Consider the following 22016-nt stretch of genomic DNA (forward strand, 5'->3'; position numbering starts at 1 on the left):
TTCAATATATGTACATAATTATTTTTTTTTTTTATGTAAGTATAATTCATTTTTAACATAGTAGTACTCTAATTAAACGAATTTTTTTGACCTTCGTTTTTTGACAATTTTATTAGCATCAAATGATGCAAGAGGTAATTTGAGAACAACTTCAGAGGAACCCGTAACAGTGTCCACTAAACACGTAGCACCCGTGCATGATATAAGCATTTTAAGCCTGGAAAGTAAGAAGATAATTAATATTAAAGTATCTCGAAAAATCCACGGTTATTTTTGTCTAAATATTAAGCGTGTAAATACTCAAAAAAATAATAATACAAATTTAGAAAAAGTGAATTAATTATTATTAGGTCCTATACCGCGGCCCAGCCATTATTATTTGCTCATCTCTATTATGCAAATTTTGAGAGGTTAAAAGTCATTTTTTTACAATGTTCCGATTTTAAATGTTGTAAAGGGTGATTCAAAACGAGCAGTTTTTTCCAGTAGGGATTTTTAAACAGGCGCGCGCGAGTTCTGTCAAATTCATACGTCATTTTTACTCAGTATTGTTTTACAATTCTTCAAGGAACGATTTACGCCACAACAACGTGTACAAATTGTTCAATTGTATGTACTAGGAAAATCAGCGTTCTGTGAAAGAAGTTTTTCGCAAATTACGAACAATTTATGGTCCACATAACCGACCTTCAGAATCCACAATTCGCAGAATAATCGAAAAATTTGAAGGGGCAGCAACTTGCTGGGATGTGCAGTCGTCTGGTAGACCAAGTACAGCTCGCAGCATAGAAAATATTGCGGGCGTAGCCGAAAGTGTAGCCGAACACGTTACCTTCAACGGCGAACGTTATCGCGCCATGGTAACAGACTATTTGGTACCTCAAATTGAAGCACATGGTCTCCACGATATTTGGTTCCAACAAGACGGTGGTGCCACTTGCCACACTGAGTGCGTAACAATGGACTTATTGGGACATAATTTTGGTGAGCAATTAATTTCACGTTTTGGCCCGGTGAATTGGCCACCAAGATCGTGTTATATCACACCTTTGGACTTTTTTCTTTGAAGCTACGTAAAAGCAAAAGTCTATGTCGATAAACTAGAGACGATTGAAGCATTAGAAGCAAATATTGAGCGAGTTATTCTTGAGATTCCGATCACAATGCTCGAACGCGTCATCGAAAATTGGCGTGAAAGAATGGACCATTTAAAGACCAGTTGCGGCCAACATATGAAGGTGATTATTTTCTAGAAATAATTGTAAAGGAATGTTTTTTCGGTTCATAATAAAGTTTTGACCATAATATAATATTTTACGTGTTTCATTTCTACAATCCAAAAACCGCTCGTTTTGAATCACCCTTTAGAACACATAAAGCTGTCGACTGCTAAGAAAATCATTGTATTGATAATTTTATCAAAATATGTATTAATGATAGGGGTTCTAAACGAAGCCCCTTAATCGTTATAAATTAATATAAAAATAAAAATCTTAAGTAATACCTTTTTGAGTTCATAGGCCGAAAAGATTTGACAAAAGATTTTTGACGGTAAATCTTTTTAACGCTCTAATATAAGGTATTTCTTAAGTTATAGATATAATATACGAGGTGTGTTCAAAAAGTAAGATTACTTTTCAAATTTCGCGGGAAAGGTACATTTAGTCTGCTCGATTTTTTTATTTTTTCATGTTTGTACACTCGCCACGAAGATATTATTACTTTTTCAGCTATATTATGTTTAGTTTGTAGGAGGCATAACAGTTATAATTTGTTTGCCTGTTTGGGGATTTTTTACTATTGAAAAACATGGATCAAAGAATTTGCAACAAATTTTGGGAATAGTTTTTATGGTCCTGATGAAATAACATGGCAATCATGCGCAATTTTGGTTTAGTCGATTACCTTTCGGTAAATTAGATGTAAAAGATGCACCAGGCTCTGGAAGGGTAATTGTCGAAAATGTGGATAAAATAATAGAAATCTTCGTGTACGGCCGCCATGAAAGGACTATTTTGATTGGCAAGGAGTTAGAAATTATGGATTTTTTTTTCCAACTCATATTATAAGTGCTGTGTCGATCTTTATTTAGAACTGAAGACTGTAGTCCCGTCTACTTCAGTCTCGGTCTGGTCTAATTCAGTTCTGCATATCACTCCTAAAACTTATAAAGTTATGTCCTTGATTAAGTCACTTAACTTTATTTTTTCATTTTTTTTTAATCAGTTCTAGTCCAGATAGTCTGAAGGACCAATCCTGAGACTGAACTGGACTAGTTCGAATAAATAAGGACTGATACAACACTTTTTTTTATTCCTATTAAGTTCGAATATGAGCTTCAATTAATTTTGTAACTGAAACTTAAAAAATGACCAATATATTCAGAGAGCAAATATAATAAATTGAGGCTTCGTAACCGATCCATAGTCTCCCCTAAAGAGCCCAATGGATTGAAAATAAAATAAAACAACTTACTTAGGAACTTTAACATGAACTGAAGATACAAGATCCTTAAATTCGATACGATAATCCGAGGATAGCAATGCTAAAACGATTGCATGACAAAGGGCTTTGTCACGAGACATGGGTGTGAGTTTTCTGAAGAGGGGAAAAATGAAGTTAATAGATCATTAGTGGAGGTATCCATTAATCATAATTAACAACCTACCCATCATCAACAAATTGCGTATATATATTTTTACGAACAAAATCAGGAAGATAGTTGGGAAGACTTTGAATGGGTCCGTTTCGAAAATAATTGTCCTTTAGATCAGCAAAGCACAAAGCACCTTGAATATACAAAATGATGCCTAGTGTAGATGCCTTTCCCAATCCGTTTTTCTCTTGTTTATACAAGGATTCAACCAGCTTTGAAATTCTGAAAAATGGGAAAGAAAATAGTTCATTTCTTAAAAGAAAAAAATAGAATGATTCCTCAAGTCCTACTTATTCTCTTTAAAAAAAGCGTCTAACTTCGCTTCCGTTGGATATTTTTCATTAAAAGTCTTGACAATCGCCTCTAGTGCTTCAATCTCATTCAAAGATATCATATTTTTTAGATTATACACTTCTTCTTTTAATGTAGCTTTCCTAAAAGAAAATTAATAATAATGGGAATGATTATTATAAATAAGAGTAAGTCTACCTATTTATAGGAGGAATCAACTCGAAATTCGATTCTACAATTTCGCTGTTCAATGAATCCAAGTTAACGTTTTCTGCTGCCACGGCCATTTTATCCATATAGGCATCTTCATCCACCTTCATTCTATCAGCTTGTTGAAAGAAGCGTTGACCTTTAGCTTGACCAAATTTGTTGACCAATTGTTTTTTTAGAGCCATTCTATCCATCCCTTTACTTGTACTGAGTGCATCTACACTCTCGTTTAAGAAAACATTCGTTGAATTGCGAGCAAAAACTACAGGACCCAGATGTATAGGATTTGTCTCAATGAGACGCACCTTATTCGTTGTTTTATTTCGAATGGCAATGTAGGTTTTTCTTGATGGCGTGCATTTGATGCCTAAGAATAAAGAAATCAATGTTTTACATAATATGTACTGTGGGTAGTGTGGTCGTCTAAAATTTGGGCCCAATGGAAAAAAAAATAACTAAAGGTAGGTACAGAGCCGTACAAAGTACAAACTAGTCACGTTACTAGGGCCTAATTTGGAGAGGCCCAGAGGGAGCAGCAACATAACTTCCTTTTTCCAAAAGGCAAAACAACAAGTTTTATTTTTGTTTCATAGTGATAGTACATATGTAAAGTTTTGTTTCACATAGTTTTAAAAACCATATCAGATTGATGACGTTCCTCATTGTCCATATACTGAACTTTGATATTTTAATAAACCGGGATTGAAAAATTGGCTTTAATAAACCGTAAGGCATACCAATAAAAACTCAGAAGCTAAATTGCAATTAGTTAAATTTTATAAAATATTCTGTCAAACCACTTTTTAGGAATATTTTTTTCGACGGAAAACGAACGTTTCTTTGTTATGTTTCCTCATCCTATATGAAAATAAATATATAAATATAATTTCTACAGTTTTTTCGGTTTTAATATCCCTAAGATATCAAAAAAAAAAAAAAAAAAAAATGTACGAATCTAGCCATTTTCAGTACATATTTCTTTGGTTATATTCAAATATGAGTGTTTATGATAGGGATCAAGTAGTATTCAATGCAAATTTTAAGTTTAGTTTTTTTTGTTAAAGCCATTTGATGGAGTTTAATCATTATTTATTTGAAATTTGTCAATTTTATGTAATAAAAATATAAACTTTGAGTCCCAAGATAGCGTCTCCTTCTATTAAAATTAGTGTTGGATCAGTCCTAGGACTGATTGCCTAATCAGTCTTTTTTTTATCAGTACGACTTTTTTTTTTACATTTCAACCGTCCTAAGGACCGATACCTTGGCCTTCAGTCCTAATTATCTTTTATTTTCTTCATTCCTAGCTAGTATAGAAGAATATAATATAAGAATTAAGAAAATAATTAATGATAGCTATAACGTATAATACATTATAGTCCAGGTGTATTGTCTCTTTTAAAGAGGTTATGAATTATGATGGAACTTCAGCGACGTAAATGACGTAGTTAGTAGTAACTACGCAATTTCAGATGTTGTAGTTTCCATAAAAGACCGATAAGGACCAGTCTAGGACTAACAAATTTGATTAATATCGGACTGATAGGATTGAAGTCTTTTAGATAATCTTCGATTTTCAACTACTTTCAAAAAAATATTACACTTTCTTCTTTAATAAACTATTGAATGTCAAAATGGGACAGACAAATAAAAAAATCTCTCTATTTCCCTGTTTTCATTGTTATAAGACTTGTTTATTTAGGCCTCCAAAATGGACGACATCAAAATTGTGACGTGATGTAAAAACACTCTATTGCACACATAAAGTTTTTGAGCCACAAAGTTGTCAAACAGCTGAAATCGAGAATAATCGATACACAGGACGTTATAGAATATCAATTATTGGATTTGATTAGAGTCATCATAATTAAATATGTCACAAAAATGCACTATTGAAGGGATTACAACTTCAAAAGCTTTGCTCTAAACAGAATATCAATTTTAATATTTAATCATTGTACTTTTAACTGAAGAAACCTCGCTCGAATAAATCATTTTGTCCGTTTTCAAAGAGAGATCAAAATTGAGTTTTCTTTCATCCTCCGAGAACTGATTGGTATTGGATACATCTAAATTTATGGATTTGATATTTGTTGGTTCGATTAAAGCACCATGATTAAATTTGGCTGCAATTAAAATATGTTTTAATAAATATGAATATCCATCGGAATATATATTATTACCTATGAGTGGTCCAAATGAGCCAATTTTCTGAACAGATACAGACTCTACAGTCGCTTTTTTGGTCATTTTTTCGTTGCAGTCGATATTTTAGACCGTCTCACGTGTTTTGATTAAAATATAAATAAACAAAAGCTGTAAAATGATTTTTTTGTTGTGCTATAGAAGATGACGTCATGTCATTTTTTTACTTATTTGTCGGGAATCGTGCAATGAGTTTATAAATTATATTATACCTGGAAGAGCATTGATCAAACACGCAACCTTTTTATATGAAATATCAATTAAATTTACATTAATATTTTATGAATCCGTCCAAAATGCGACAAACCACTCATATAAACTTTCTTCAATATACAATTATATATATTATGGATTTTGAGTTCATTTATCCGAGTAGACTTTTATTAAGGGCTTATGTGTAGATTCAATTTTCCCCATGGATTTCACATTTCTTCAAAATTAGTTTAATTTTGTTTAAAACTATAGGAAAATGCATTTTTACTGCTTGCATTACACAAAATTTAGTAAATTTTGTATAAAACAATATTTTTTTTGAGTTTACAGTTTTAAAACAGGTTGCGTGGTGTAGATTTAAAATCCTTCAGGTACAATTTCAGTCATTGCTAAATAATAAACATATATTCACAGCAGATGAAGTTTGGACTCACTAAACATCTCACACCGACTTTGAATTCCCTCTCATTTTGACTTGCCGTGGTATACCACTTAAAGTCCCGTCCTCAATAATATAAATATGGTGATGAAGAAGGTCAAACCCCTGGAATTCCCTATCAAAGAAAGGGCTTACGTGACAGAGTTTGCTCCTTTTAAAGGTTGCTATAATTTATTAGCGATTGGGACAGAATCTCGGGTCCTTTTGTATGACATCCAGTTACCGGATGAAGATGGAGGAGGATTTGATCGGCTTATTGATTATACGCTCATTACAGAAGTAATTGATGAATTAAATCCTTCATTTCTGTATAAAATAATATTTTTCCCCCTCAATCATTTGTTTTGTGTAGATCTATCACGATTCTCGAGTCCAAGCTCTCGCCTTCTCTCCCCTAACCTGCCTCCTCTCCGCACCAAAAACACTCAAATTTGCCACAAGTGATATGGAACACAATGTTCGTCTTTTTTATACGGATTTAAATGCTAAAAATGAAGTACAAACTCTCAAGGGTCATCGAAGCTACGTCAACACTCTAGTTTATAATCCAGAAACGGGTGATCAAATCGCAAGTGGATCTGATGATCTGACTGTTATGCTTTGGGATACGGAGACGGGATCTAGAATCCATTCAATTACTTTTAAATCCCCTGTCATGTCCCTTGGATGGCATCCCATGGAAGTTTCCAAACTAATGGCGGCGGAAAAGGCTGGAGTTATTCATATATTCAACATCGTAACCTATCATGTACGCATATGATTGTATAGATGTATTAGCATCGACTTATTTTTCTTCTATTTTTCTGATATTTCAGCCAATTCTCTCCGTTGATTGCGGAGTTGGTCCTCTTCTCTCTGCGAATTGGTCTCTAAGTAATAGTCTTTTAATATCAGTTGCCTTAAGGACAGATTGGATCATTTATGATTTATCAAAACCAAGTATACCCATGGTTAAAAAAAAAGTTCATGAGGATGGTATTAGAATCGTCAAATTTTCTTCTTGTACGGACTCAATTATAGCCACCTCTGGACAACCTAACTACACTGTTAAAATCACCTCTACCAATGAAAATGATATATCTCCACTTTTAGAAGTGTCCAATAGACCAGTGGGAGGTGTATCCTGGAATCATAGATTTAATTACTTGGTAAGTTTTTTAGGTCAGAAATATTTTATTTATAATATCCCCATGTTTTTATTTTTTTAGGCTGTGGGACTTGATGGATACGTTTGTATAAGGGGAGTCAATAACTAAGAATATTTGAAAGTCTTATTATACGAATAAATATTTTTTTTTTTACTCTTCTTCGACAAAAAGAGGTGGAGGTGGAGAGTATTTGCCCTCTAAATTGTTGGTTATATTTTTATAGTCCACTTTATGAAAATAGGAATCATTTATTAGTAAATCCTCATGACGTACTCTATTTTTCCTCCTACTTGTGTCCGTCTTTGTTTCTTTTGATGATGCAGATTGATAATTATTATCTAGGTTTGTAGTATAGGGCTTGATTCGTGGCATTGAAATGACAAGATTCCCTGAAGCAATTGAACGCTCTGCCTTAGATTTTGATGTGATTATTTCATCCAAGAGACGTAGCTGTAGAACGTGTTGAAAAAAGAATTTATTTTTTTTCTGCAATAATTTAAAATCATAACTGTGATGTACTTATCTTATCTTTATAAGTTATTTTAATATAATTGGGCTCAATGCTAAGATCCGTAGATTTCGTGTCTATATACTTTGGAATTTCAACTTCAATAATTACTTTTTCTGAATCATAGTCATTATATTTGAAATTCCATTTAATTTCATTGACGTTCAAAGGGTCTCCATTACTATTTTTAAGTCTCCTTGGTGGTTTTGGACTTTTGAAGCAATCTGGATGTTTTAACTTTTCATCTTCAATATCAAAGTATTCTTTCATTCGACACTGCTCCAATCGATATTCTGGCGAATGGACACAACTGGATTTATAATATTTTTCCCTTCTATCTAACAAGGGAATCGTCTCATCTTTGTAATATTCAGAATTTTTTAGTATATCTGCCTCATGGATTTTTTTCTCCTTTGCTCTAAATGTAAATTAGGATCTGTTTTAATATAAGGTACGAATGTTACCAAGTCAATATATGCTCACCTTTTGTCCTTAAATTCATTTTCTTGAGCCTTTATCTGTGCTTTTAAAATGTGCAACTTTTGTATGGCCTGAATTCTTTCGTCTCTGAGTATTTGTTTACCATCCAACATGTCTAATTGAGTCAAAGATCCAACAACATAATCTCTATAGCCTTCAAAAGATGTACAAGGGTTTCCAACCAAATAAAGTTCTTTGAGATTTAAATTATCTTCTAGATTTTTACAGGACACTATCAGATAGCTGATAAAGTTCATTGTGAAATCCGCTTTTCTTAGTCTTTCGTTCTTGAAGAGATTCTCAATTACTTCAATATTGTTCATCGCCATATTGAGATAGTATAAATCCTTTAAGAAAAAATTGTTTGTTAGGAAAATTGGATGAATCTATAGTAGAAGAGTACTGTGAAGAAATCGGCGCGATAAAAAAAGATGTGGTAATTCCACCCTTGACTCTTTAATGCGCACTTGGCTGCTTGACAGTATGCCCTTGATCTATAATTAATAATAAAAACCTTAAGCATCTTAATGTTTTCAATCTTGGATATAGCATTATCCGTTAAATGAAGGATTTGAAGCTTTCGGCAAACTGAATCTAGGAACTCAATCTTTTCAATGGAGAGAGAGTTGAGAGATATTTCTTCAAGAGTAGTCAAATTTTTTTCATTATGCTCGGCACGAGACTTTAAAACCTCCGTAGTGATAAAAACCATGATTCGATGATGTTCTTTGAGTATTTATTTGTGAAATGTTTAATCGATAAAAATGACTCTGGTTACGCCGTTAGGTATATTATGCTATAAAATGTATATATACGACATTCTCAAATTTAACATGGATTTTTAATGACTTAATAAGAGAGTAGTTTGATTACAAGATGAAACACTTCTATATTATAGAAGTATTGTTTTTTTTTATATATTTACTGACTTCAAGTCGAGGCATCCGTGAAATAAATTGTAAGTACCAAATTATTAATAAAGCACATTTATTCTGAGAAATAAACAATTAGAAATAATTAAATTATCCAATAATAAAAATTTATAAGCTAGAGAAAACTTTTTAAACTATCTAAAGATAACAAAGAAACTGACATAAAAAATAAGCGTTTTCAGTTGTGGTTAGAATCTTATAATGTATTATGAAACAATTATAGTGAGGGGTAGATATTAATTATTTTACTTAGGTGTGTTGTTCAATACTGAGAGTGTATTCAAAAAGGATACTAATTAGTATCTATGTCACTCGCAAAATATTAACGAGACGAGTTGAAGAATTAATTAATTATAGAACAAAATGTGGCCCTTTCATCTGAGTAGTATTGGAAATTTATATGTATATAAAAAATTCGATTCTTGAATAAAAAATTTGGTCCATGAGGAGGGAGGGGAGAATTAATTGATACTACAATTAAAATTACTTATCAACAACACTTAAAATCAATTAATAACATAATAGTAACAATGGCTCATTAAAATTTGACAGACACATCCTGCTATAGGAATAGTTCCAATGATGAAGCAAAAGTATTTTTAACGTTAAGTCCATTGGCATCTGTATCTTTGCTAGGATACACAGACAAGAGGCGATTGGTGCTAAACTGGAAGTCTCCTAAGAACATAATGATTACAGATGACTGGATTGGACTATTCTCTCATGATCGGATAGGGAATGAGACATCACGTAAATGATTTTAAAGATGAACATAATTTGTGTATCTATTATTATAATTAGAGAGACTCGCTCCAATTTGTTTCTTGAATATTCAAGGATTGGAGGTTAATGAGTACTAGAATTCACACTAATAATTATGTACATCTCACTCAATTTAGAAAAAAACGCACTTGCGTCGTATACCATCACAAATAAGCAAACGGATAATCGGGGAAGATTTGAGACCAATGTTTCTTTACCCTACGAATCGCTAAAGAATTTATCTAGTGATGAACATAGATGTTTTAATTTTTGGATAGCTTATGTGAGAAAAACAAAGATCATACGAGTCAATTGTCTTAAAACGAGACCTCAATGGATGTATACACTCAGATCTCATATTGGAAATATCCCATTTCATCAGGTAAGTTCATTGCCACAATTTGTTGATTTGATATTTATCATTTAATTTTAATTAATCGATCAGGACTTGTTTTCTTCAGTTTTATCATTGTGAGGCTTCTGTAATTAGAAAATACATAATGTTTTTGTTTTTTTTAATTATATTAAAAGTAAGGAGTATAACTCACGACTTCATTCAGACGAACATTTTCTTCAGCATTTGTATTATCGTCATTACTATCAGCTTGGCATCCAATATAGCATCCAACTGATACAGCAATACAAACACATACTGCGGCAATTGCCCCAATGATAGAAAGAATAACCGTAACTGTATATGCAACAGTACTTTTTGAATCTTTAATAGACTCCACTTTTTTTTATAAATATAAAAATAATCGATTAAAAAACACGAATACGATATATACGCAACTCTCCTTACTTCCTTCATTTATTGCATCATGAACAAAGGCCAAACCTCTATCATTTTCTAATTTTCTTATTCTGGCCTCTTCTTCAAAAGCTGAATTCTCAAAGGTCCTATAGTCGGAGTGTTTAAAGCCGGGAATAATTCGCTGTCCAAGAGGTTTAGAGAAATCAAAACCAATGTTTTCATCATCCTCTCCTTGTCGACGAATCTTGATTTTCATTTCTGTGAATATATGTATATAAATTATGCAATTGACATTGGATTAGAATTTTCGAATTCCAAACAATTTTGAATTTCAAGTACTTGACTTCAAAATCATTTATTTTCAGTTTATATAAAAAAATTAAGTCACTTGAATTGAGTACAATCTAATTTTTGCCTGTCGTTTAAACGTATTTACATAGTATTTATCATTTCCATATGACTTTAATTTAATCTGGAAGGGATACTATGACAAGGAAACAAATTCATCAATGTTTAATTGCACTATTATTATTCAATTAAAAGGATTTTAAGTACTCAATATAAATGAACGCAGTAGAATTGCGACTGTCTATCTCATAGATATCCCATTTTAATATAAAAACGACAGAAATAACAGTTTAAATAATTAATTAATGTATCATGAGGTATAAATGAAATTGTAGAATGACAGGACCTATCATGCAATGTGAGGCGGATTTAACACACTCTCGACTAAGGAACTCTTCATCAAAGCCAAGCTCTGGTCCATTTTCTCTAAGTTCTTTGATATTGAGACTCACAAGGGGTCTCATGTTGCTTGTGTACTCTTGTCCGTTCCATGGAGAAATATATGTATAATTTGAGCCTGGAGTGAGACGATGTCCCGGAACAAGCACGAAGAAACTCATTAAAATACTTTCTAGTAGCATACTTTGGGCTTTTGATATTAATTTTTATTTGATTTAATGTATTCAATGATATTCATCATTAATTTAATGTTCACAGCATTAGATTTTCTCCCTATACTAGACTGATGTTGATCAATCTCAAAAGCTCGTCACCCACCATTTTGCCATCCCAATAAATAGGCAAAACACAAACATATAATAGAAAAAGAAGTAGAGAAAGTTGAGCCTTTCTTCATTCTTTCCTTCTTTAATTCTATAGATATTTTCTAGAAAGATGGCCGGCTGGATCTTTTTATTCCTTAGCTTTCGCAGCCAATGGCTCACAAACTATTCCTCCCCCTACCTATTAGTAAAATTTTCTTTCTCGCTCACGGCGTTACTTCGCTAACACAAAAATACCTGGTGCATTTTGTTGTCAGCTGTCGGTGGCCTCGTCTCACTTGATATGTCATGGCTATTTTATAACAAAGTCTTTTTGTTAAATAAACGAAGTAATAAGTTATTCAATACTTATGCTCCGTTTTCAAAAGGACAGGAATACAATTTTTTGTTGATCCCTCGTAGTGTACAAGGTGAATAAATATAGTCGCCTTGGTGTTATATATATATATTGGCCATCTTATTAATTCTATGAAATTTTTTGGCTATCATATACAAATGTATATGCAAATAAATGTATCGAACAAAATATTATGTAGGATTTTAATATTATGAAATATATATATGTAATTAATTTTTATTCTGGGAGGACTTAAGAGATAAATAGAAGTTGGTTTGATTGACTTATTTGGCTACCTACCAGATGATTTCGGGCCTTTTTTCGGTTTATTTTTGAACGAAAGGTTGTGTGATACTATAATGGTAGCAACGCGCGCTATATTTGATCATTTCTTAGCTACCAAAGGTGGTTCACGTGATATGATATTATTGTGATTATATTAAGATGAAGCCTAATTAATGAAATCAATCTAAAATCCCATCAATAGGGAAGTTGATTCCATAGAGTAATTTCACATGACGTCATCATTACCTCTAGTACCTAGTCTGATTATTGTATATCAGAGCCTAATATGTATTAAAATTACATCGTTATACAAATTAACTATAATAATTAATAGAATAGGATCTCTAATAAGCCTACTTTTCTCGTCCAATAAGAAAAAAAAATGGACAAATCTGGAATTTTTCAGGGATTTTTGTTACATAATTATATTCACATTATATTCAAATATCATTGTTTATCGTTGGCATTAAGTAGTATTCAATTCAAGTATTGAGTTTTTTCTGGACTTCTTAAAATCTTTATTGTAAATTTTTCTGCATTTTATCTTGTACAATTATCACCTTTGAGCCCCAAGATGATGTTTCCTTCAATTATGATGCAATTAAAATGTTGATATTTTTACTAAATAAAGTGGACAAATTTACAATAAATCCTTATTAAACTCTATCAAATAGCTTTAAGAATAAAAAAAGACTTAACACCTGCATAAAATACTACTAGGTGCTAATAATAAGCACTAAAATTTGAATTAAATCAAAGTAATATACTTAGAGGAAATCCATAAAAATGCTTAGATTTATACAATTAGCGAAAAATATCCTATTAGTTATTTTCCTAGTAATTGTTATTTATTTTAATTTTTTTTACAAATAAAAGTATGAAATAACAATTTTAGTACACTTTAGGCTCTGATATATAATAAAACTAGCCATTAGTGGGATAAATTTTTAATAAATAGTAACGGTTAAGTCCTTTTATTTATTGGCCCCAAATTGGCATTCGATAGTTTAGTTAATATTAATGAAATAAGGGTTTTTATTCGTATAAAACTTGGTCGTTTAGGCCATTAAAATGTCCAAAATTAACAAATAAATTGTACAATCGCTAAAATAAAATGATTTATAGTTAAAGAGTTGGCTAATATATTATAATTATATAATATACAAATTAACCGGTTATAATTCAAATTAAATAGCTCATGATTCCGGGGACTCACAACTCTGGAGCAATCAAGGAGTTCGAGGGATATTATGCGGATTTCTTCACAAAAAGATTTAGTGTTGCACAAGTACTTGGATTAAAATGTTAAATTAACTATCCTCATTGATTCCTTTATACTCTAGGAGGAATCTATTTGGACACAATTAGTTATGGGAATACGATACTTAGATATCCAAATACATTTTACTCCCAATGGGCCTCTAATATGGAATAACTTATTGGACTTTTCGCCCATAGAGGATCTCGTAAGGGATTGATTGGTTCAATTTATATACTTTTATCATCATACATCTAGATATTAGATATTAATCTTATTATTCAAATTACAGGGATGTCAAGAAGTTTCTAGACTCCACAAACGAAGTTGTTTTTATAGGTATTCCCTATGAATTTCTGAGAATAATTATTATAAAGTTTTTGTATTACTTTCATTTATAAGGTTTTCGAAATTTCATGAAAGAAACTATTGAAAATCATAGGAACCTAGAGAAAAGCCTTATTGATTTACTCGGAAATTATGTAAATAGGATTGACGTAAATCGCTAATAATCATATTTTGTGCACAGTTTCATATTTTTTTGGGAATAGATGTATCCATTTCATTTTGGAGTGAAGCATAACCTTACTTATAATGATTGTTTATCAATTAATCGTAGATTGATCTTAAGCTATCGGCATGCCCCTATCGAAAATGGAAATGCTTTGTTTTGGCCACCAATAAAAGTTTGTTTTCTTTCATAAAATCAATAATATATACTACCATTAATTTTAAAATCACGGTTAGGTCATATACTCTAATTTATCCAATGCGGATCTTCATTTTTATCAGCGGTTTGTGATCGAGAACTTACATAATTGGAAGAACGAACTCTCCATTGTATCCGCATCCTTCCCTCCAGAAATTGGTACTTATATTCAAGAGTTATTTGCCATTAAACGGAAAGAAGGGATCCGACATAAATCACATAATGTCCATCCACATATGGAGAAATGGTTTGAGGAAGAAGCCCTTTGGAATCTCTCCAACATTGTAATGATTGATTTTTTTACCTCAATTGATCTTGTGGAGTTGTCGATTCAAATTAATTATAGGAAATCGGAGTGCTTAAAATTTTAATTCATTATATATCAAATTTTGAATATAACTACATTCAAAGTTAATACAATTTAGTCTTGAAGATTAAGGTGTGCATTATGTATACGAATATCATGAAATATAATATTTTAAATGAATCCGTTTAGTTCATATTTCAATTATACGTTATTTCCATGAATAAAGACAATAAATAGCTTACTATTTGGGATCCTTGTGAGACTATTGAGTCATGAATTTTTACATGGCCTGGATTCTCTTCGCCTTCATTATCCCAAGTAAATAATATTTTTTCATTAGCTTCATTACTCTTTGTGATTTAATTGCTGTAATTAATTAGTAATTGATTCTTCAGATTCTTATGGGAATAAAAAAATATTCAAACTCCCCAAAAATTTAAAAGACTGTAAAGACGATGCATCAAGGAGCATGGAACAGGAGTTTGAATGCATTCTTGCCGTACTTAAAAGGATGGAGGGTGTTTTAGAGACTTACACATATTGGTCGCTGAGAGAAGAGGATTTTGTCGACGACAGTGAAGATGATATTTGGGTTGGATGTGCCGTGTATGTCTAATAGTTTTGTATCTCTTAATCAGTGTTTAATTTCGTCAGTTATAACAAGACAAATTGTATTAGTCAACGGAAATACGATTAGGAGACGAATGTTGTGTCTGAATATAGGCCTTAGTCCCCGTTCACACGGATACATTTTTTTTTTGAGGAAAAAGCATAATATTTATCCGTTCTGTTTCATCTGAAAATGATATTTTTTGAAAACGGCTTCTCGTAACTTGTATAAACAAATTAAGTAGAGGAGTTACTATTTTACTCGCCGAATGCGCTCATTTTCCCTTCTCCATTAGATAGATAAACCTTAACCGCCTTGAATCAAGCAGATTTATTTCTCGTGTGGACACAAAACTTTTTAAATCCGAATAAAAGAAATACAGTATCGTTTTAAAAACATTGCCTTATGTAAGATAAAGACTTAATTGGTAGGGTAGAATGGAATTAAAGATATATAGCTACACATTTAATAAAATCTGCATTATCTGCAAGATTATATATGGTATCAATATATATTTATTATTATTATTATTTATTTTGGGCTTGGTTTTTGGAATTTGGAAAATACAAAAATTAAATTTATTTAAAAAAATATTAAAAAATCCAGGGCTTTTTTGAAAAAAAATTCAAACATAAATTTCAAAAGTCTATAGCTACTCACCGAAAATTAAATTTTAAAAAAAAAATTTCAAAAACTAAATTTCCAATATTATTTTTTTTTTTTTAAAAAGAAAATCCATACTTATTCGTAGATATTTAATTTTTTGGAAAAAAAATTAAAAAATTTGGAAAAAAAAATTCAAGTATTGAATTTTTTGCTACGTTGCATACTATAATATAATATATAATAATGATTTCCCCAAATGACCTTTTTTTTAAGAAAATAATTTTGTACGCCTATTTTGTCGTAAAATTTTTTCATCTTGACAAAAAAAATCCTAATAAACAGATAAAAAAAATCATTAAAATGTACATATATATAGTTTTTTTAGTTGATGTCTACTATTTTATTTTCCTGACGAAATGAAGACGAGTATAATTTTGATGAAGACGAGACCAAATGAGACGAAACAAGACGAAATTAACATTGTTTTTGATTAATTATGATGATAATATTTTATTTTTAATTTGAAGGAGTGATCCCTTTAAGCAAGACCCACATATTTGCATATTTCCCTCTGGCCGATGGGCAAATCCTGAAGAGTTAAGCGAATAAACATGAGTCGATTCTTTATAATGTTTTTTTATATTCTAAATTTCTTTATTTTTGACAATATAGATTTGCCATTGGTCCATTCACATTTCATACATTCACAGAGAGTAAACCCTGGTATGAGTCAATATTTGCGCTTTTTGTGGATAACACGTAAGATACTATATACAGGGGCCGCACAACAGGGGCCCTCCACTTTTAAATAATTTCAAATTATTATATAGCATAAAAAACTGATTTCTTTACATTTTGTAGTTTTGGGTTGGACTAAAGAGACAAACAGTTCAGCCCTAATAAAATTTGTGAGTCCTTTTATGGAAACTAGAACAGCTGAAATCATATAGCAACTAACTAAGTCATTTGAGCAGTTGAAGTTTTATCAAAAACTCTTTCAAAGAGACAAGAAAGCAGAACTTTAAAGATGGAGGTGTCAGAATATAACGCATGCTACTCAATTTCTTTATGTTCTAGCTATAATTTATTATTTTCTCGGGGTTTTTATATCCTTCAATCCTAGCTAGGAGTGAAGAGAATATAAAGATAGCTAGGACTAAAGAACTGACTAATGCCCTTAAGAACTTATGTTAAGTCATGGCAGTAATTTATCAGTTTTCTACCTCATTTGTAGCGGGCGCGCTTGATCCTTCACTTTGTATTATATGGGCGTGGGGGGTTAAATCTGATTAGTAAATCAGTCCTAGCACAAATTCAACATTACATTATAGTGATTGGCCCCTCCACTTTCATAAACGGTGTGCGGAGCCTGTCGTAATACGCCTATTAATGTTCATTACTTAATTATGAATATTTTTTAGCTACAATTCATGGACTGTCAATCCCCATGAGAAATATCTGAAGTAGGTCTTTGTTTTTTTATATAAACCAATTATATTAGATATTATAAACGAGCATTGATTCCAGGACGCCTTCAAATTTTATATCCTTATGTATGTTCAATCTATACGGAGCAAATTTGCAAGAGCCATGGAAGGACTTGGCTACTTTTGATACAGGGTTCTGGGGCCCAGTTACCAGATGTAAGTTTTCTTTTAATAGAGTTTTAAATACTTTGGAGCTTTATTCGGGTATCCTGTATAAGTTTGCACGGAGGTCATGCTTCCTCTTTCAATCTCGAAATTGGAGACAGCGAAGAAGGATATTTGAAATTCAATTCTCGCAACCTTTTAGAATAAGGAAATAACTTTGGTACGTCAAGCGAAGGAACGCAAAGGGAAGGGAAGAAGGATCTACACCAGGGGTGAGCAACCTATGACACACGTGCCACTGCTGGCACGTGAAAGAAATTTCACTGGCACGTTCAAATAAGAACATATTCCTGTAGTTTGCCCGTGTTTTTTGACATTATTTTAAATAGTGGCACACTCATTGATTATAAATGTTAGAGTTGACACTCCATGTCTTTCAAAGTTGCCAACCCCTGATCTAGACTTTTCGGAGTTATTCCGATCATTAGGATAATGATACCCATTACTTTCATCCACGAAGAAGAAGTTTATATGGAACATATTTCCCAAATTGGACTTGATCGATAACTTTGGATCAAAACATTTTCTTCTGGAAGGATTGTGAATTAAATTTAAACAAATTGGAAATTTGGAATGCTTTAATTTAATGATTTTAATTTGTTTTAGAGTGCTTCTTTTCTTTATTTAAGTAACTCCTTCCACACAAGGAGCCCTTTCCTCTAATTTTGTGGCCCTTCAAAGTGCTTATTATCCGAATAACTCGAATAAGTCAAAATCCTTCTCCTTTGTTTCGCTTTCGCTTCACTTACGTACCGAAGTTATTAACTTATTATTAAAAGGTTGCGATAATTGAATTTCAACTATCCTCTGTTGCTGTCTCCAATTTCGAGATAGAAAGATAAAGTATGACGTGCGGGCAAAGTTATACAGGATACACCTTTATTCTAAGATCCCGTCCATACGGAAACGTATTCTTTGGAAAACTAACATATTTATCTATTTTGGGCAAGAGAGTACACAAATATTATTTCTTGAAACATATTTTTACACCATTGCAATTAACGTAAAATTTCCTTCAAAATGAGTGCCAGTTCATTCCACATGGCCACCATTTTTGGCAATTATATATCTCTCAGACGTTTTAGAACTGCTTTACACGCTGTACAGATGGTCCCCTCCGACAAGTTGTCCAATGCAGACACGGCCTACAAGTCGTCGCTGCAGTAGGAAGTCACACTAACATCCCTCTCTAGAATGGACTATATGGAAAGTCGTTACGTTGATATCTGGGGGAAAAGGGGGCCACATGTTCTTGCTTCAAAAGTGTTCGAAAGTGGTTTGGCATCATTCTTCCAAAGACTTTGTAGTATGTGAAGGTGCTTTGTCCTGCAGGAAACAATAAGACCCTTCCCAGTACTGTTCCTGGATCCAGAGAAGTACTTGGGACTGTAGCATGTCCATAGAGATACGTTACCTTCACACCCTCGGGAATGAAGATCGAGTGTTTTCATCCCACAGGAGGTAGCGTCCGCCCAGCCCATTATCGAAGCCGGCTTTTGCCCCTTGAACACGCACTGCTCGTGGATTGATGATTAGGACACATTTAAAAAGTTCAGGTCCATGGTAATGGACCTACAGCTCTTTCCTTCAAAATTAAGTTAAATGATGGCGCACTTCGAGTTCATGATATCGTAGTAAGAACAAGTTTTAGAAAAACAACAACAAACAAAGATGGAGGTTGCATAAATCATATGAATCAAATAGAATAGACGTGTATATATACTGTCTAGGGGAAATAATAAGGAAGTTGCTGTTCTAAGACTTAAAAGTCACCCTGTACACGAAGCCGAGTCATCTAAAACAATATTTTTTGAAAAATGGCTTGTAGAGTGGAATAATCTGACTAAGCCATTTACTGCGTAAATGGCTTGTATAAAAAATTATCAAATTATGAGGAGTTAATTTTTACACGTGAATACGCTCATTTTCACTTCTCCAATAATTTGATGTATCAACATTCTCAATCCGTTCAGATTAAACAGATTTTTTCCTCATGTAGACGCAAAACTTTTTGAATCTGGATAAGGAGATTAGGGCATCATTTTAAAAACGTTGCATTGTGAACTGGGCCTACGTGTCTGAAACACTTGAGAACTTGTTAAGGTTTTCTATTCTTTTAAATGTTATGTATAAGTCTAAAATCATTGGATGGGAATGTGTTAACGTATTTAAAAATGGATCTAAGAAACCTTGCCTATGGAAAATTTGTCTTAGGATGTTTTCCATAGGATTACTCGCCCTGGGAAAAACGTCTTGGATAAAGTTCTCCGGGTGGAAGACTCGCCTTCCTTTATTGAATATAAATAATAATCTCACTTATGTAACAACTAATTAATTCGAACCAGAGACAAAATAAATAAGTAATATTTATAAATACCATCACAAATACGCTATCTTAAAGATAGCCAATGAAACATTAATAAGATTTTATTTATATATATGTTAAAATTCTAAACTAATTCTCATTTTTATGTTAGTATAATAATTCATTTTTTGCATTTTTAATTTTCCTTGTTGCATTTTCGAATCAACAACCCATACCTTAAAAAAACTTTAAAACACGGGGAATAGATCTGGTTTTATGAAAAAAATCAACTTATTAGCAAAAAATGAAAATTGCCGCCAAGAGACCAGGAATCTGGTTTGATCAGAATTAAACATAGTCTTACGTACGTAACTTAAAATTCAAAACAACTTTTATTTTAGGTCGAAAGTCTGTATTTGTTTTTGCAATAAATGCATTTCTATCATTGTTTTTTCGAAGCGGGGCGTACATAACACACAAAAATTATTTAAATACTATGTAGGATAAGATTAAAGCAAAATAAACAAACACGACAGCAATTCGAATGGAAAAAGTGCCAAGAATTGTTAGCATTAAATATATATTTACATTTATTAAAGCAAATAAATTGATTAATCGAATTAAACATTAACAAAGGAATGACAATTAAGATTAGTTATACAAATGAATGAATTAGAATGAATGAATATATAAAGTTGTATTATTAATATACTTTGATAAATATAACTGAAGTCTACTATTACAAATGAAGTTACATATTTATAAATTTCATTGTATCATATTATATAATACCCTCAAAAATTCGTTGAAGGAGTCTATAACCCCACTTGTTAAGGTTATCATAACTTGACTTGAGATCCATTGGAGGTATGAATTCCAAGTTCTAGATATATAACTCAAGTGGTTCAAGTCCCATGAGTGACTATGTAGTCCAATCTGCTTCCTACTCTTTAAAATATGAAAGATAATTAATGAAGAGACGAAGAACATCGTTCTTCGTCTCTTTAATTCAATTCCTGGTTCCTCCAAATGTACTGAGTTGTACATTTTTTCTCCTTTACATCTCAGTAAAGTTATTAAATTTTTTCCGATCATGTAATTGTAAAAAGCAAAAATTATTTTATGCAGAATGGGGGTCCTCAGCCCCACCAGCCCACCTGATATCCTTCATTCAATAATATATTATTAATTGTTAGTGTTGAAACTCGGTCCAGTACCGATTTTTTGGTCCAGACCGCGTCTCAGACCATGGACCGATTTTTTTTGGTCACTTTGTAGACTGATTTTTTTCGGTTTCAGTTTATTGACCGATTTTTTTCGGTCTCAATTTATGCACCGATTTTTTTCGGTCTCATATATTATTAGACTCCAATTTTTTTTTTCTTAACCAACTGTCATTCATTTTTTTCAAAAATTTCAAAAGTACACGATAAGTGCTAGAACAAATACTGTTTACATACAAGAGATGGCGGGATCCAAATTAATCTGAGCTATCTCTGTTTAAACTTCGTATAACGTCATTGTACTTGAAAAAACATATGATCTCATGTTTCAAACAATTTATCTGTAAAATCGGTCTAGACCGATTTTTTTTTGGTACCGAAGTAGACCGATTTTTTTCCTTTTGACCGATCTAAACTGAACTTTTCCTTTGTAACAATCTAGACTCAAATTTTATATCAAACCGGTCCAGACCGAGTTTTTTTGTCCAACTGTAACAGACACGTTTAGGATTTTCAAACCGAAACCCAATACTATTAACTACTCCATAAAATATCGATGTACAACCCCAATTCTAAACATTGATCCATTCTTTTTCAGCATGGAAAAGGTACTATGGGTAAGTAGTAATTCAGTAAATTTGGGCCAAACCAAAGTTTGAATAAATGATATTATGCAATTATATTTTCAGACAAGTATCTTCAAATTGTCATTTCACAACCTGCGATCCAAATATTTATATAGAATTTGACGATAAGGATGTTCAGAATGTAGGAACCTCGGGTTTGTATTATTTTGTACATTTTACATAGGATTTAAATCATAAGTAAAATAATTCACCATATAAATGGATAACTTATTACCAGTGGTACCAATCAGGGCCGTCACTTGGATATTTTTTTGGGTGGGGGCTGATTTTTTTTTTCAAATTTTTGCTGACGTACATCCCATTTTTTCCGACTCAATATGAAAACATTTGTTTTAGAAAATAAAATGTGGGCTTTTCTTTCTTTTACTAAATCGAATGGTATTTTTAAAATACTTTTTTTAAAGGTCAT

The 22016-nt window shown here is 32.0% G+C and overlaps 4 protein-coding genes across 6 annotated transcripts in view; 2 read left to right on the forward strand and 2 right to left on the reverse strand.

Moving 5' to 3' along the window:
- Polr1E (RNA polymerase I subunit E) lies at positions 1-5499 on the reverse strand. The gene is made up of 7 exons (XM_040727327.2): positions 5341-5499; positions 5119-5283; positions 3146-3524; positions 2947-3090; positions 2669-2878; positions 2476-2598; positions 1-217 (listed from the first exon to the last, which is right to left on the reverse strand). Exons 1-7 carry the CDS (start codon positions 5405-5407, stop codon positions 73-75), a joined length of 1233 nt encoding a protein of 410 aa, XP_040583261.1. The 5' UTR covers positions 5408-5499; the 3' UTR covers positions 1-72.
- Positions 5500-5990: 491 nt separating this feature from the next.
- Positions 5991-7421, forward strand: Nup37 (nuclear pore complex protein Nup37). The gene is made up of 4 exons (XM_040727330.2): positions 5991-6293; positions 6367-6762; positions 6830-7162; positions 7223-7421. Exons 1-4 carry the CDS (start codon positions 6096-6098, stop codon positions 7268-7270), a joined length of 975 nt encoding a protein of 324 aa, XP_040583264.1. The 5' UTR covers positions 5991-6095; the 3' UTR covers positions 7271-7421.
- On the reverse strand, positions 7313-8862 carry tilB (touch insensitive larva B). The gene is made up of 4 exons (XM_040727332.1): positions 8665-8862; positions 8154-8497; positions 7686-8088; positions 7313-7621 (listed from the first exon to the last, which is right to left on the reverse strand). Exons 1-4 carry the CDS (start codon positions 8860-8862, stop codon positions 7313-7315), a joined length of 1254 nt encoding a protein of 417 aa, XP_040583266.1.
- A 1224-nt stretch (positions 8863-10086) lies between these two features.
- LOC121131930 (uncharacterized) overlaps positions 10087-22016 on the forward strand; it is a 35193-nt gene continuing 23263 nt past the window's right edge. For 2 of the 3 annotated variants that reach the window (XM_071894071.1, XM_071894072.1), the window contains exons 1-8: positions 14788-14882; positions 14945-15170; positions 16308-16376; positions 16453-16539; positions 17202-17243; positions 17308-17423; positions 21559-21577; positions 21650-21741. In XM_071894071.1, coding sequence (XP_071750172.1) covers positions 14837-14882; positions 14945-15170; positions 16308-16376; positions 16453-16539; positions 17202-17243; positions 17308-17423; positions 21559-21577; positions 21650-21741 — 697 coding nt within the window. In that variant the 5' untranslated portion in view covers positions 14788-14836. Of the gene's footprint in view, positions 10227-13485; positions 13579-13633; positions 13757-13840; positions 13888-13950; positions 14031-14099; positions 14235-14295; positions 14883-14944; positions 15171-16307; positions 16377-16452; positions 16540-17201; positions 17244-17307; positions 17424-21558; positions 21578-21649; positions 21742-22016 lie in introns of those variants that run through there. The other variant, XM_040727328.2, reaches the window with a different exon arrangement.

Source organism: Lepeophtheirus salmonis, chromosome 1, assembly GCF_016086655.4.
Source record: "Lepeophtheirus salmonis chromosome 1, UVic_Lsal_1.4, whole genome shotgun sequence".
Classification (NCBI taxonomy): domain Eukaryota; kingdom Metazoa; phylum Arthropoda; class Copepoda; order Siphonostomatoida; family Caligidae; genus Lepeophtheirus; species Lepeophtheirus salmonis.